Source organism: Pteropus alecto, unplaced genomic scaffold (genome assembly GCF_000325575.1).
Source record: "Pteropus alecto unplaced genomic scaffold, ASM32557v1 scaffold57, whole genome shotgun sequence".
NCBI lineage: Eukaryota > Metazoa > Chordata > Mammalia > Chiroptera > Pteropodidae > Pteropus > Pteropus alecto.
Window position 1 is genome coordinate 6,459,212 of NW_006442508.1, and position 17,568 is coordinate 6,476,779.

The 17,568-nt window shown below is 34.9% G+C and overlaps 1 protein-coding gene across 3 annotated transcripts in view; it reads right to left on the reverse strand.

Annotated features, from left to right (window-relative positions):
• CORIN (corin, serine peptidase) overlaps positions 1 to 17,568 on the reverse strand; it is a 207,960-nt gene that overhangs the window by 97,101 nt on the left and 93,291 nt on the right. For all 3 annotated transcript variants that reach the window (XM_006922480.2, XM_006922478.2, XM_006922479.2), the window contains one exon: positions 15,652 to 15,833. In XM_006922480.2, coding sequence (XP_006922542.1) covers positions 15,652 to 15,833 — 182 coding nt within the window. The remainder of the gene's footprint in view (positions 1 to 15,651; positions 15,834 to 17,568) is intronic.

Genomic DNA, 17,568 nt, shown 5'->3' on the forward strand with positions numbered 1-17,568 from the left:
TAGAGACTTTTGTTGTTTCCATGTCTTGCCCATCATGAATAGTGATGCAATATACATCAGGGTGCATATATTTTTATGAACAAATGTTTTCAAATTTTCTGGGTAAATATCCAGAAAAGAGATTGTTGGGTTATATGGTAATTCTATTCTTAATTTTTTGAAGAACCTCCATACTGTTTTCCATAGTAGCTGTACCAATTTACATTCCCACCAGCAGTCTATGAGAGTTCCTTTTTCCTCACAATCTCTCCAACACTTGTTACTTGTCTCGTTGATAACAACCATTCTAACAGGTGTGAGGTAGTAACTGTGGTTTTTATTTGCATTTCCCTAATAGCTAGTGAAGTTGAGTATCTTTTCATATATTTGTTGGCCATTTGTATATCTTCTTAGAAAAAGTGTCCATTCAGGTCCTCCGCTCATTTTTTAATTAGATTGTTTTTTGGTTGTTGAGTTGTATAAGTTCTTTGTATATTTTGGATATTAGCTCCTGATCAGAGGTATTGTTTGCAAATATCTTCTCCCATTCAGTTGGTTTCCTCTTTGATTTGTTGATGGTTTCTTTTGCTGTGCAGAAGCTTGTTAGTTTGATATAGTCTCATTCATTTATTTTTGCTTTTCCATTCCTTGCCTTTGAGGTCAAATACATAAAATCTTGTCTAAATCCAAAGGTCCATGAGTTTAATACCTATGTTTTCTTCTATGCAATTTATTGTTTCAGTTCTTTTACTGAGATTTTTGATCCATTTTGAGTTAAATTTGGTGTATGGTAACAAATAGCAATCTAGTTTGATTCTTTTGCTTGTGGCTTTCCAATTTTCCCAGCATCATTTTTTGAAGAGTCTTTCCTTTCTCTATTGTGTTCTTGGCTCCTTTGTCAAAAATTATTTGCCCATATGTCCATGGGTTTATTTCTGGACTCTGAATTCTGTTCCATTGGTCTGTATGTCTGTTTTTCTGCCAATACCATGCTGTTTTGATTACTGTCACTTTATAGTATAATTCGAAGTCAGGTAGCGTGATACTTCCAGCCTTGTTCTTTTTTTCTCAGGATTGATTTGGCTATCGAGGTCTTTTGTGATTCCATACAAATCTGATTTTTTTGTTCGATTTCTTTAAAAAATGCCCATGGGTTTTTGATGGGGATTGTATTAAATCTACATATTGCTTTGGGTAATATGACCATTTTAACTATGTTGATTCTTCCAATCTATTAACATGGAATATCTTCCCATTTCTTTGTGTCTTCTTCTATTTCTTTTAATAATATCATAGTTTTTAGTGTATAGGTTCTTCACATGCTTTGTTAGGTTTATTCCTAGGTGTTTTATTCTTTATGTTGCAATTGCAAAAGGGATTTTTTTTTTTCATTTCTTTTTCTGAAAATTCATTATTAGAATGTATTTTAAACATTGATTTTATATCCTAAAACTTTACTGTATTCGTTTATTATATCCAATAGTTTTTAATGAAGTAGTTGGGGTTTTCTATATAGAGAATCATTTCATCTGCAAAAAGTGACAATTTAACATCTTCATTTCCAATTTGGATGCCTTTATTTCTTTCTCTTGCCTAATTGCTTTATCTAGGACTTCCAATACTATATTGGAGTAAGAGTGTTAAGAGCGGGCATCCTCGTTTTGTTCTTGATCTTAGAGGAAAAGGTTTCAGGTTTTCACCATTAAGTATGATATTAGCTGAGGGTTTGTCATATATGGCCTTTATTGCGTTGAGGTATTTTCCTTCTATACCCATTTTATTAAGAGTTTTAATCATAAATAGATGCTGTATCTTGTCAAATCTCTTTTCATATGATTTTTAGCCTTTTTTTATATGGTATATCACATTGATCGATTCGTGTGTTGAACTTTGTGCCTCTGGAATGAATCCCATTTGATCATGATGTATAATCTTTTTAACATATTGCTGTATTCAATTTGCTAGCATTTTGTTTAGGATTTTAACATCTTTATTCTTCAGAGATATTGGTCTGTAGTTTTCTTTTCTTGTGTTATCCTTACCAGGTTTTGGTATCAGTGCAGTGTTGGCCTCATAAAATAAGTCAAAAAGTATTGCCTCAGTTCAATTTTTTGGAAAAGTTTGAGAAGGACAGGTATTAAATCATTTTTGAATGTTTGGTAGAATTCACTAGTGAAGCCACCTAGTCTTGAACTATTATTACTTTTGGGGAGGTTATGCGATTGTATCAATTACCATATCTTTGATGGGTTTATTTAGATTTTCCAATTTGTGATTCAGTCTAGGATGGTTGTATATTTCTAAGAACTTGTCCATTTTTTCTGGGTTATTGAATTTGGTGGCATATATTCTTTCATAGTATTCTTATATGATCCTTTACATTTCTGTGGTATCTGTCTGTCATAACTTCCCCTCTTTCATTTATGATTTTGTTTGCCAGTTTTTTCAAAAAATCAGCTCTTTGTTGCATTGTTTTTTTCTACTGTCTTTTTTCTCAACTTCATTTAATTCTGCTCTAATTTTTATTATTTTCTTCCTTCTGTTGACTTTGGGCTCCATTTGTTTACCTTTTTTCTAGTCTTTTTAAGACATAATGTTAGGTTGCTTATTTGGGATTTTTCTTGTTTCCTGAGATAAGCCTGTAACAATATATATTTCCCTATTATTACCTCCTTTTATTAAAAGTTCTGGGATACAACTTTTGCTGTATCCCAGAAGATTTTTATGTTGTATTTTCATTCTCATTTGTTTCTATGTATATTTTAATCTCTCTTTTTGTTTTTCCTTTTATCCATTTGTTTTTTAGTAGCTTGTTGTTAAATCTCCACATGTTTGTGGTTTATCTCGCTTTCTTTTTGCAGTTGATCTCCAGTTCTAAAGCATGCGGTCAGACAATATGCTTGGTATGATTTCAATCTTCTTCAATTTGTGTTCCAACATATGGTCTATCCTTGAGAATGGTCCATATGCACTGGAGAAGAATGCATAATCTGGTGTTTTGGAATGAAAGGCTCTGTAAATGGTGATTATGTCCAATTGGTCTAACGTGTCATTTAAGAATGATATTTCCTTACTGATTTTCTGTTTGGATGATCTTTCCATAGCTGTCAATGGAATATTTAAGTCACCTACTTGTGTTTTTGTCAGTTTTTCCCTTTAGTTCTGTTAGTAGTTGCTTTATACATTTTGGTGCTCCCTAATTGGGAGCATATATATTGAAAAGTGTTGTGTCTTCTTGCTGTATTGTCCCCTTTATTATTATGAAATGTCCATCTTAGTCTCTTGTTACCTTCTTTATCTTGAAGTCTATTTCATCAATAGACCTCAAACAGGTATAGCCATACTTCTATCAAATAATTTTTGACAAAGTTGCAAAAGCAATTTAATATGGAAAAGATAGCCTTTTTGACAAATGGTCCTAGAAAAATTGGAAATTCATGTGCAAAAAGAAAACATTACCACTTGACCTAAACATCAAACCTTATGCAAAAATTAACTCGCCATACATCAAAATAAAATAAAAACTATAAAAGTCTTGGGAGAAATTACAGGAGGAAGTCTTTGTGCATATGAGTGAGGCAAAGAGGTTTCATGACACAAAAGTATGTTCTACACAAGGCAAAATTGATATTTTGAATTTCAACAAAATTAAAAAACATTTGCTCTGTAAAAGACAATGTGAAGAGAATGAAAGGACAAGGTACAGACTAGGGAAAAATATTTTCTAATTACTTATTTAACAAAGGACAAACACCCAGAATATATAAAGAACTCTTAAAACTCAACAATAAGAAATCAAACAACCCAAGAAAAAAACGAGCAGAAGGTATGAACAGATACCTCAATAAAAAGGATATACCAATGGCAAATAAGCATGTTAAAAAATGCTCATTGTTAGTCACTAAAGAAATACAAATTAAAACCACAGTGAAATACCTCTATGCACCTATTAGAATGACTAACACAAAAATAACAACAAAAATTAAGCTGACAATACCAACTGCTGATGAGACTGTGGAGCAAATGTAACTCATATACATTGTTGATAGGAAAGCAAATAACACAGCTATTCTGAAAAATAGCTTGGCAGTTTCTTATAAAACATAGACTAACCAATCTAGGTATTTAGCCTAGAGAAATTTCCTTACAAAATCTGTAAGTGAATATTTAGCAATAATTTTCATAATTACCTAAAATTGGAAACATGTGAATGTTCTTCAACATGTGAATGAATAAACAAATTGAGGTACGTCCATACAATGGAATACTACTAAACAGTAAAAAGAAAAAAACATTGATACACGTAACAAGATGGATGAATTTTAAAAGTATTAGGCTAAGCGAAAGAAGATAGTCTCAAATAATAACATGCCATATGATTCTATTTATATGACATTGTAAAAAAGCATGACTGTAGGTTTGGAGAGCAAGTCAGTGGCTTCCAGGGGTTTAGGGTAGGAATGAGGGTTTGACTATAATGGACAACATAAGGACATATTTTGGTTGATAGAACTATCTATATCTTGCTATGTTGGTGGTTACACAAATCTATGCATGTATTAAAATTTATAGAACTGCACACAAGAAAAACAGTAAATTTTATTGTATAACTTAAGAAAAAAATAAATGAAAGATTCTTATCATGGGAACACATATTAACAGACTAATGTAAACTGAAAAATAAAGTCAGCCTATTTCTAGCAGAAAGTAACTTTAATTTGACTAGTTAGTATGACATTGGAAACTGGCTTTACCAATTTGTTAACTTCTATAGAAACTGAATGAATCAAATTAACAACTCCAAAGTTTTAGTACATATATTTAAAGCACATGATAATATGAAAAGCTTCTTATCAAAAATATTGTATTAGCAAAGATTAATTGATTAATAATATTTTAGTTTTCCTAATTCTTTCTGAGTACATAGGATTAAACAAAGTGCCTCTAAGTGAAAGAGTAAGACATAGACATGTGATAAATCCTAATAAAGGGCTCAGAAATTGAGACCGTGATGTGAATATGGTCTCTTTTGATGGAATAATAAATTCATGTGTAGGTAAGTCACTTTCCAACTCTGTGCTTTCAAAAACAGAAGAAGAATCTAATTAAGTTGCCATCTAATCATTAAAAATAATTTTAATAATGATAGATTATTACTATGTGACTTTTGACATTAAACTGGAAAGTCGCTCGGAAATATTAAATGCCGTTATTATAATGAAAGTCCTTTTATTCTCATGTACTAAATTGTATGAATAAGTTTACAAAGCACTACAATCTAGAAGACAAGAAAATAGAAATAGAATCAATGCCAAACCCTGTTATATTCTACGCAACCAATTTCAAAAGAAATAAAATCATCCCATCTAACACATCAAGAGATGAATTTCCAACAAATGTCACTATTAAGTTTAGTAATTATTTATAAACACTTATAATAGATTTCAATCACAATTATTATAATTAATTAATCAAAAATGATTGACACTCAAAAGCCTCAAAAGTGAAGAAAAAAAATTTTAAGAAATAATTTCCATTTTTCTACATGGTTTTTTCTAGAGATGAATGATAGGGCAATAAAAATAATTATAAACATTAAAAAGAGATTACACTGAAATTAACTTTTGTGGGAGAAGGAGAATAGAAATCAGAGTTTGGGGAGTAAGAGGAACTATGTAAAATTTTCTGAATGTTAAAATATTTACAGTCATCATTAAAACTATTTACAGTCATCATTAGAACTGTTTAAATATTAACTTTTTACAGTCATCATTAAAACTGTTTAAATATTAACTTAAAATTGTGCAAGTATATAATTTTTCAAAATCATTTTATAGTTACACAAGCAAAATTATTTAGAAGACCACAGCTTTAAAACACTATGGTACACTTCTTCTTCAATAAGAATTTAGCTCATTTCATTTAACTGCGTATCAGGGTTCAGACACAAAATAAACATATGGATTGAGCAGATGAAAATGGAAACTGCAACTACTTCCCAATTGCTGAGCTCAGTAGAATTAAAGTTATGAAGATCACAATGCTATTTGGCATAAGGAAGTTGTAATTTCAGAAGAGATTCACAGATTTTTATGTGATGACTCCGAGTCATGCATTAGTTTGAGTGAGCAGCCCAGAGTTTAGAGTTTAAACTCTAGAATGCCTGAATTACTAGGCAATTGCCACATTATTGTAGCTCAATTTCAAGGAAGACTGATTGAGTTTAAGAAACTCTGTCTACTAAAAAGACATAAAAAGTATCCTACCTTGGGAATTTTTGGAGACAAAAACGAAACTTAAAATTAAGCTAATGTTTCCATTGCATGAAAAAAAAAACCCAAAAACCAGCAATTTTTTTTCAACTACCCGGTTCTGTAAAGATGAATCTGCTATAATTAAATTGACCACCATGGAAGATGTAAAGCTGGATTAGGATTAAAATAGATGATGTTTTGAATTGTTTAGCGTGTGAATAATCAGCATTCTTGTTGGAGCGATTAAATTGATTATTGACCAAATAGGCTTAGAGCTATGTACTTACGATTATATATATTGAAAACAAAAACAAAAACATACTTTTGCCTCGTAGCTAAAAGTTTCTATATTTAATCATAATCTGTAAGACTACAAATGTAGATTTCTGATTGCAAGGCACCATACTAAACAAAATGTAGATGCCATTGATCTCCAGCCACTGAACAAAATAATACTCTGTAAGAAGCTCAGAGATCAACCTATGATCTTGGGCTTATGAGCCCTGAGCCATGCAGCTAACTTGTAAAGAGAGAGAAGAATGAATGCAGGTGCAGAAAGAAAACCTCCTTATTTCTGTTTTGGAACCACTGTGCCACCTCAAGCAAAGAAATGTTTGGCAGAGAATAGAAACCTAATCTCAAATGATCTATAAACAAGAATTACTGAGCCCAAAGAGAACAGGTAGTATTTAGGCTCAACAAGAAATCTATTGTGTTTGGCACTGCTTCTTTATGCTGGGTATGTGGCATAGTGAAGTCAAAACAAGACTGTGGTTCTCATAGAAAAACAGTGGAAATCCACAAGATGAACATTTCTCATGGTTCACAGATGGAAAGAAGTTGTTAGGGACTTTAAATGATTAAAAAAAAAATGCTTCAAATTTCAATTCACAACAAAATGAAATTCAAGTACCAGATGAGGGATCATGAAGTTTATTAAGAATTCTTCCATGTCCTTAGCTCTATGACTACCCAAATAACAACAATAATAATGATAGCTGTTGCTGGTATAGCTTCTCTTCCTTATCTTTGGCCGCTCTCCCTAACATGCCTATGTTACCTCCCTACAGACAGGTGCTTCAAGGAACTAAGAGGAGATACCTGGGGGAAGAGCATTGGGGGTAGATGGAACAGAGTAGCTGGAACCTAGAGAGCAAAAAGGAAACTATTAAGAGAGGTCAGAGAGGTAAAGGGGCAGATGATGTAGGGCTGGAGGTGTATATTGCACAACTCCTGGAGGCATTATTTACATTGAATTTTGTGTGACCAGTGCTCTCCTGGAGTTATGCAATGCAACAATACTGCTGGAGGGCCCTGACGGTTGTAAGGATGATGGCTTTTATATTGAATGAGAAAGGAAGTCTTTAGAAACCTTGGAAAGGAGAGATGTAAATGTTTAAGATCAATAGGATTTGAATAGTGGAAAAAAACATTTTGCTGCTCTGTAGAGAAAAGCCTGCGGGGGCATAGAGAGGCAGCAAGGAAACTAACAAGGATGTGGAAAGATAACTCAGACACTAGTTGAGATGACTCAGACCAGTAGTAGTTGTGTGGGTGGTGAGCATTGGTTAGATCAGGTATATATTTGACAATAGAGTCAGTAGAATTTGCTGTCAAACCAGATATAATGTGAGAGAAAAAGAAAAGTCAAGGATGACCCAAGGTTTTGGGCTGGAGCAACTGGAAAAACAAAGTTATTATTTACTAGATGGGGAAAGCTTGGAGAGGAGCGGGTATGGGGATACTATTAGGGCAGTTTAGTACATATTACATTTAACATGACTTTTAGACACTCAAGTGGAAATAAATAAAAAGCTGTGTGTGTGTGTGTGTGTGTGTGTGTGCGCGCGCGCGCGCGCGAGAAGCTTAAATATACATACAGGTCTGAAGTCTAGAAGAAATGCAGGCTTAACACCACATTGGTAGATGTCAGTGGATGGTGGTATTTAAAGCCATGAGCCTGAATTAGATCCCCAACAGAGAAAAGATTCAAGGACTAAACCCTGAGGTACCCCAATATTTACAGGTGAGAAAAATGAGGTAAAAACATCAAAGGTGACTGAAAATAAGTGGCCAAAGAAGGGGGAAAACCTACCTGGAAGCCAAAGGAAAAGAGTTTATTAAGAACGAGGGAGTGATTAAATGTGGCAAATGCTGAAGGAGGTCTCAAGTCAGAGAACTGAGAACTTTCATGGGATTCAGCAACATAAATGGAAATTTTTGGAGACCTGGAAAAATGTAGCCTTGCTTGAGAGGTAGGAGCAAGCAAGGACAATGGGATGTGAGTGTGAAGCTAGGAGAAGTGGAATAAAATTTGGGGTGACATACAGATTTGAGAGTCATCAGTACTTATGTGGCCACAAGCAAGTATGAGATTTCCCAGAGAAAATGAATAGAATGTTGAGGAAAGAGGGTTGAGATTAGAATCCTGCAGAATACTAATATTTAAGAGGTCAGTAGAGGAAGAGGAAAGAGACAGTAGTTTGGCCCAAGTGGTGAGACGCAGCCCAAAACAGAACAGAGTTCTAGAAACCAAAGTCAAAGCTACAGATGAAGCAGAAATCAACAGGAACAAAAGCCTTTCATTGCAGGGTGCAGCCAAGTTTTGTACTTCCTCCTACATAATCCCAAGTCTCTGTTCTTATAGGATATAGTACTTATTGGTCTTAGTAGACACTATCAATTTCAAAGGCTAAAGAAAATAAGTACATACACCAGCTACCTCACCCCTCTTTCAAGGTAATTCTGAGTCATATGTTGTCAGGGACCCCCAACCCCCGGGCCACAGACCAGTACTGGTCCATGCCTATTAGGAACAGGGCCGCACAGGCAAGAGATGAGTGGCAGGTGAGTGAGCGAAGTTTCATCTGAATTTGCAGCCGCTCCCCAGTGCTAACATAACCACCTCAGCTCTACCTCAGATCATCAGACATTAGATTCTCATAGGAGCGCTGGTCCTGGTGCCAAAAAGGTTGGGGACCCATAAAATCAAGCTCCAGTTGCCCACTATGGTAGCTGGTTTAATAATTTTACCTTTATTGGCCGTCCATCTTCCCTTCCCTGAATCATATCTCTATTTCTCTATGTCCTATGTCTCTCCCAAATATACCATTTGTGCTCAAATCCTTTTCTCAGGTGCTGCCTCTGTGCTTATATGTCTATCTCTCCACTAGCCTATGAGCTCTTTAAAAGTACGCATGTCATCTTTCCTTTTCCGGTTTCTGATAAACTGCCTAGTACATAAAATATGCTTCTAAATGTCTGTGAAATTGAAGCATTCACATTTGCATAATGCATCATGGCTTATAAAATTCTTTCACATACGTTATCTCATTGAGCCCATGAAACAGTTCTACCATCAAGGTATTGTTATGCTTATTATAAAGATGAGGAAAGAGAGGTTAAGAGGGTTTAAGAAACTTGCTCAAGACCACAGAGTTATTAAGTTAAATGGTCAGGCTTAAATACAAGTCTTCAGATCTAAGTTTGATACCCTTAAAAGAAGCAGCTATATATGGAAGAAAGAAAATGTTTTTATAATTTAATTTTTTAATAATTTAAAATTATAAATGTAGGAAAATTCAAAGTTCTAGGAAAACCTCATTTCAGTCAACTATTTATTGTAATGAAAAGTGCATAGCTAGTTTTTAGTAACTCCGTGATTTAATCACCTATCTCCAGCAAAACATTGACCCTAAGTATATCAAAGAAATAGTATTGCATAATTTCTCCCAAATGAATCCACAATTCAATAGGAGAAATTCAGAGTATGTGTTTTACCAAGATCTTGAAACTACAGTTTTGCTACTAATGCACCGAAATGGTTGCTATCAGCAACCAGAGCTAGAAAAGCAATTAAGATACTAGGAAAAGGAAGAGGTAAATGAGAATAAATAGCCAAAGTTCTTTCCTGACAGAGGAGAGCATTTTAGAGGCACAGAAATAGCATTTTAAAAAAATTACTTTCCATATATGATCACAGACAAGGTACAGTAAAAGATGAGTCAGAAAGCTCAGAATGATTGATGGGCCTTGACCTTTAACCCCTTGAGTTCTCACAACTCAACTATGGAAACATACACAAATATTTACTTTAAAACCTCTGAAGAACAGTTCCCACAACATTATCTCTTTAGCACATTATTTACTTTACAGAACCCAGCATCAACGTAAGATACAAGGGATAAGACAACTGTGTATCATTCTATATGAGAACAAAATACCTCCAGAGATATGACTGGTTCAAAGGAAGCTCAGAGAAGAAGAAATGAATTTACAGAGCTGTGAACTGGAAAAGCAGCTGTTATAAGTTGTGGGTTTTGGCTCAACTCAATCTGAAAAGACATTTTGAAAGCTCTTGTGAGAAGGGGGCTGTAAGAGAGAGTAATGTTCAAGGATTAATAATCAAATCAGGATAGTCCCACGATGGTGAACTATTGGGTAGACAATAGAGCCTGAGAAGTTGGATTTAAAATAACCTTGGAATGACATCTCTGAACCTCAGTTTCCTAATTTATAAAATGAAGATGATAATACCTCATAGATTTACTCTAAAAGCAAAGTGAGCTAACAGCTGTGAAAGCACTTTGGAAAGGAGAATGGGTTCCTTAATGTAAAGGGGTGCTTACTATTTTCTTGGGCCAAATGATTACACAAGTGAGAAGGAGGAGACTAAGATGGGAGTCAACTTTTAATCATCATTCATTTCCTAGGCTAAATAGGAACCTGCAGCTCAATATGAGTTCACGGTGCTGAATGCCTACACCAGGACAACTTCTCTCTTCCTCTTTGCCAAGTGAGGTCCTTCCCCTTTTCCTAAATTCAGAATTTCTTTATGTAACTGACTCCACTCTACTCCATTAACATTTAACCTGTGTCCCTTTATAGTTTCTGTGCGACAGCATGTTTAGGTGTAGTTACAAATGTTCTTTTTACATTGTTTCTCGAATACTGGTGTACCAGATTAGATTTAATGCTCCTTGAAGGTAGGAAATGTGGTTGTTGTTGTTGTTGTTGTTGTTGTTGTTGTTGTTAAGTAGAAGGTACTTTGCAAAACATAAAGTGCTAGACAAGGTTCCACAAATGGAGCACTGTTAACATTTTGGGCCATGTACTTTTAATCTGTCCTGTGCATTGCATGTTGTTTAGCAGCAGAGTGGGTCTTTACCTACTTGATATCTATTAACTCCTTCTGTCCCCAAAATTGTGACAACTAAAAGATTTATAGATATTGCCAAATGTTCCCAGGTGGAGGCTGCAAAATCATCTTTGGATGAGAACCACCGTACTAGATGGGTATAAACTAATATTATAAACACTGTAATTATTTTTATTATTTTAGATTACCTAGGTTTGTGCTCTGAACATTCAATATTTATTGAATGAAAAAAGTGAGAAAAGAACTCAGTTGTATTTATAAGTGGTCCTACAGCATAAATCTATATATAATCAAGACTATATTATATAATAAATAACTTTTTATGGTGTACAGTGTATTCTTAGTACATGAATACATTTTTAAAAACTGTGTCTGTATGCTACAAATTATGTTCTGATATATACACAAAGATCATAACTAGCAGTAGCTTTCTTCCTAGCACACAAATTATGAACATATCTATGATGGCTAGCATCCTGTTTATCAAGTGTGAGACAGAAAAATTAAATTCTAGGAATATGTTGCATCAAACAATTTTCGAAAATTATTATCAGATCTGTTTTCAGGAAATTAATTCTAGGACAAAATATTACAATCAAGAATTCTAAAAAGACTATAACAAGTAGAGGATCTCAGATAGGTATACTTAGGAAGTTTCTATCTTCTTTAAACATGTTTTTAAATATAAATGGGTCATCAGTCTGTTCCAAGATTAGAAAACTTGTAATAGCTTCTGATATTTAGAGAACTTATATTAAATGGTATTTCAGTTTGACCTATTAAAGACTACTGGCATTGTTTTAATTTTCAAGAACTAATACATTTTGATCATCAGTGTTAAAGAACACTGATGATGTTTTGATTTCCAAATTTTCTCTGTGGATTCTTAAGTCCTGTATCAATAGGCTACATTTTCCAAATAATCACCAGTAAAGCATTCTTATCAAAATAGGGGCAGATGTAGCTGAAAGAGAAAAAAAAGACTTGAGGGACTGGCTCATCCTTCTGATAACTTATTGCTATGTACCATCTTTTGGAAGGAATCCTAATATAGCAGCAGACCTCTAGTAAACATTGTGTTAAAAATAACTAACTAACTAACTAACTAACTAAGTAAAATCTTCCCATCTGCAATAAATAAATAAATAAATAAATAAATAACTCTTACTTTTAGTTACAATGTAGTAACTTGTGGTAGGTCAATGCCCTCATCACGTAAAACTAGAAAAGCCAGATAAAACACAAGAAACATCTCTTTAAAGACATCTAATTGCTGGTGAGACAACTGGGAGGTGAGTGGCTAAGATCTAAGAGGGAAAATAACTGCAAAACCAGCAGGCTACATTCTGTGGATGCTTTTTCCCTTGTGGAATTTGCCTATTCTCAGCATGGTGCTAGACACTCAGAATCTGGACATGGGACCTCTGCGAAGAGGCAGAGAAGCCAGTAGAGCTTTTGGCAATCCCACAGGAGTGGAGAGATTAAAAAAAAAAAAATGGCATTTTGGTGCTGCCAAAGGAGCCAAGTATCAAGGGGTCAAGTAAGCAGTGAAGAAGGAGACATAGACCACGCTTGGAAGGATTTCCCTTCAAGGCATTTGCCAGAAAGAGCATGTATTTGCCATAAAGAGCTAAGCAGAAAACCTCTGCAAAGTAAAGTGGAAATTCCAGCAATCTTGTTGTTCTGAGAAGAAAAATATTAGAATCTGGGACGACAAAGGAGGAGCAGAATGCAGGAAACACCTCAGCTTCTCAGTTGGGCTCTCTAAAGAAGTGCACCCTGAGAATGGAAACAAACCAGAGGTAGATGGAGCCTTATTAACACTGTCTTATAAACAGCAAAATCGCCTCAGTATCTGATTGGATCTAGGTGATCTATCTGTTCACACTCTATGTGCCTGACCTTCAGGAGAGAATTTGTTGCCCCCATCTATAGCCAACAGCCTTACCTCCTTCAGGTTTGGCCTCAGGGGCAGAGAGCTGTGCCCCAAGGCACACCCTTCCCAGGAAGGACCACATCCAGTGACTGTCTGATGGATGGATATATAGTCATGCCCAGGTTAACAACAGGGATACATTCTGAGAAATGAGTCCTTAAGCAATTGTCTTATTGTGCAAACATCAGAGTGCACTTTCACAAACCTAGATGGTGTAGCCCACTATACACCTAGGCTATATGGTGTAGCCTAGTGCTCCTAAACTACCAGCCTGTACAGCATGTTACTGTACTAAACAACATGAGATTAAAACAAGCACAAAAGAAAATGATATGATCAAAAAGTGAGGTAAACACAACACGTATGAAGCTGCTGCTAGCATAACACAGCATACTGTTTAACAGCAAACTTTTTTTATAAGTAGAAACAATACACTCTAAAATAATGTAAAAAAGTATAATATAGTTAATACATAAACCAGTAACACAGTCATTTACTATCATTATCGAGTATCATGTACTATACATAATTTTATGTGCCGTACTTTTATGTGACTGGCAGCACAGTAGGTCTGTTTACATCAGCAGCACCACAAATACATAAGCAATACATTGTATCAGGACATTATGACAGCTACATGTCACTAGGCAATAGGAATTTTTCAACTCCATTATAATCTTATGGAGCCACTGTTGTATATGAGGTTTGCCATTGACCGAAACATCATTATGTGGTACAACACTGTCCCAATTTGGAACTGAGAAGGCCACATACACTCCAGAACTCCCTGTGGATTTAGCCAAGGCTCTAATGGATCTGGATCTCATTTCAACATCTCCCTCTGCACAATCCTGTGTTTCTCTTCCCTCTTTTACACAAGTGCTAATGCCTAATAAATACCCTGGATGACAAACCTCATCTCAGTAACTGTTTCTGGAACACCCAACTTGGCGACAGTCACAAGAGTGGTCCAAGAAAGAGAATGAAGTGATGGATCATCAGTCTGGACACTCACTGCTGAGATGGCAGTGAAGTCTGCCATCCTTGATGGTAGATAGAGATAGACATTCCCTAGCATACAAGGGTGGTCTAATTGTTAAAATCCTCATGGGGGTTAATTGGGATAGTATACCTATAGAAAGGAATGCACTAAATGGGGTAATTTATCAAGTGTTTGAAAAGTACAGAGGAAAGTAACTATAAGGACAATGGATTGAATAGCTTACTGCTAAGCATCAATGTCCTAGAAAAGGATAACTCAAAGCTAAGGGCAACTGTAACTCATGTGTGAAGGCTAAAAGGCCTCCCTAGTAGCTTAGAAAGATGTTTTTATATACTGTAGCATGAGAGTCTAGAAATCTGAGAACCAGAAAAGATTGATAATGTAGACCTATTAAAATTAAGAACTTCTATTCCATAATAGACACTAATAACAGGGAGGAAAGATAAGCCACTGAATGAGAGATCTTCACAATACACATAACCAACAGATAGCTTATATCAAGTACGCATAGAGAACTCTAAATCAAGAACAAAGACAAACTACCCAATGAAAAAAAATGTTCAAAATACTTGGACAAACACTTTATGAAAAAAGGATATTCGAATAATAAAAACATTTTTTAAATTCAATCAAATTCATCATAAAATGCAACTTAAAACCACAAAGGGATACCAGAACACTATCATCAGAATTGCCAAAATGAAAAGATGGTACTACGAAGTGTTGGGGTGGATTTGGAGCAATTGCCACTTTCACACATAGCTGGTAGGAGTATAAATTGATATAACCACTTTAAAAAACTCTTTTGCTGAACAAATACATAACCATGTTCAATCAAAGACATGTGCAAGAATAGTCATAGCATCATTATCATAATAACTGGAAACAACTCAAACATCCATCAATAGTAGAATAGAAAAATACACTGTGGTATAGTACTATATAACAGTAAGAATGAATAAACCACGAGAAGACGAAAACATAATGAATCTCTCAAACATATGTTGAGCAAAGACTAGATACAAAAGGAGAGCATACTGGACTACTCCAATTGATATCAAGCTCAAAAGTAGGCAAAACTACCTAAGGTGCTAGAAGTCAGAAGAGAGGCTCTTTGGGGAGGGTGAGATGACTGGGAGGGGGCTTGAGAGTGTTTCTCTGGTACTGTTAATATTCTATTTCTTGATCGGGATGCCGATTACATGGGTCTGTTCACTTTGGTAAAGTTTATTGAACTGTGCATATTATTTGTATACACCCTTGTATAAATGATATACTTCAATTAAAACTTTTAAAAATGCGATGAAACACAGACACCTACATTGCTTTCCTTTTTCCTGCTCTGGTGAGAAGCAAATCCTGCTGACGTTGCTGATTTCAGTTTGGCTTCTAAACTGGGAGCACTTGAGGAAATCAGGCCAGGAGGTGTTCACCATCCCCAAGATTGATTCACAGCCCTCTCTCGCAGCCTCACAAAAGGACCTACAAGGCAGGAGTCCATGACTAGAAGAAAAGAGAAAGGTAAAAATTAATGTTTTTACAGACTACTTCTAGAAATACTAATGAAATTAAAGTTGGCCACCAGGTCTGCAATATTATCTTAATTTGTATTTACTGTAATTAGCAGCTTAAATTTATACATTCAATCCTATAACAAGAATTTCAGCCACCCTATTGTCATGGTTCTAAGGGGAATAAGCTAGTTCCATAACATATCTAACTATCTCCTATAGAAGCATTAATCCCCAATGATTTTTTAAAGATTTCCTGTGCTAAAGTAAACTTGCCAACCAACGAAAGAGCTCTACTTAATATCAAAAAGAAGAATTGACATGGAAATAAAGGCCTCCAAATTGGAAAGGCAAAAGTAGGTCACAAAATAGGTTAATCTCATTTCTTTATCTGCCCTTTGAGAAATCCAAAGTATCTCTGAGACACAGAGAGAAAGCTGTTCCTTAATTTTCACTGTAGCCCTGAAAAAGAAACATACAGATAAATGGCAACTCAGTTATTTATCTACAGTTATAAACAATGTATTTATCTACAGTTTATAAGCAGTTTTATCTTCTCAGATTTCTATTTTATCTTCTGCAAAAGAGAAAAATGCAGACAACTGTCCGTTGATGGTAAGAGTAACGATGCTCAGAGCTTGTCTTTATTCATCTGACAGGCAATGAAACACTCCTGGCTCCACAGCTCTGTGTCTGGGGACTAGGACACTACAAAGCCAAGGCCATGCACTTGTTCTTTGCAGAGCCAGGTGGCTTTTTCTACTTTTCAGCTATAGACTGCATCCCTCACCCTGGCCGGTGATCTGGAGAGACATTTCAAATGGTTGTAAGGAAACTGGGAGTGAAAATATACATGTTAGTCAAAGCAAAGCACACACTTCACAAATGTAGGGTCACTAAGATACTGCAGAATCATACACGATTCAATCTATAAGAAACCTTAAACAACACCTCATTCAAATCCTTCATTTGAGACAGGCCCAGATTCTGGGATGAACTAGAGGTCACACAGCTTCCTAATGGCAGAAGTGGAAAGAGAATCCAAATATTTCGACTTTCAGTCATGCTCTATCTACTCTCCCATATTGTCTAGTCTCATATAAAGGCCTAATAATTGGGCTTTAAATTCCTTGATCAACAAACACATTTATAATCTCCCACTCATACTTCTATGGATTACAGAAACATAATAGGATGTGCCATTCATTGAATTAAAGTAAAACTGATAGAGTCCTATAAAAGAATCTTGGGAGAAAGATCTTGTTATACATAAAAATATGGAAAGGGGTACTCAGCAATTACATTCAGGTACAAATGCTTTTGACTTTCCTCTCAGATACTGCCTTAAAACTAAATACCTTTTAGAGTCCTGATAGTCAAATAATTATCTACCTATATTAATATATAATTAAGTTTGTTAGTGAAGATGTGGAAGGAGAGTTTTGCATTTTAAAGATTAGGTTTAGCACACAAAACATGAAATGGTCAAAGCAAGTATCTCGGTATAAAGAAGACATCTGCCTGCTGTTCAGGAAATATATTAGATATCTATAGGCTAAGAAAGTATTACTTAAATAATATTTTTAACTTATTCCAGATAATTTAGAGACTATAATTTTTCAAATAAAACTTGATTATATGGTTGAGAAAGGTGTCAAACTTAGAATTCCTAATTCACACTTTGCTAAGCTCTGTTCTAAGTGCTCTACCCGCATTAACTCATTTAT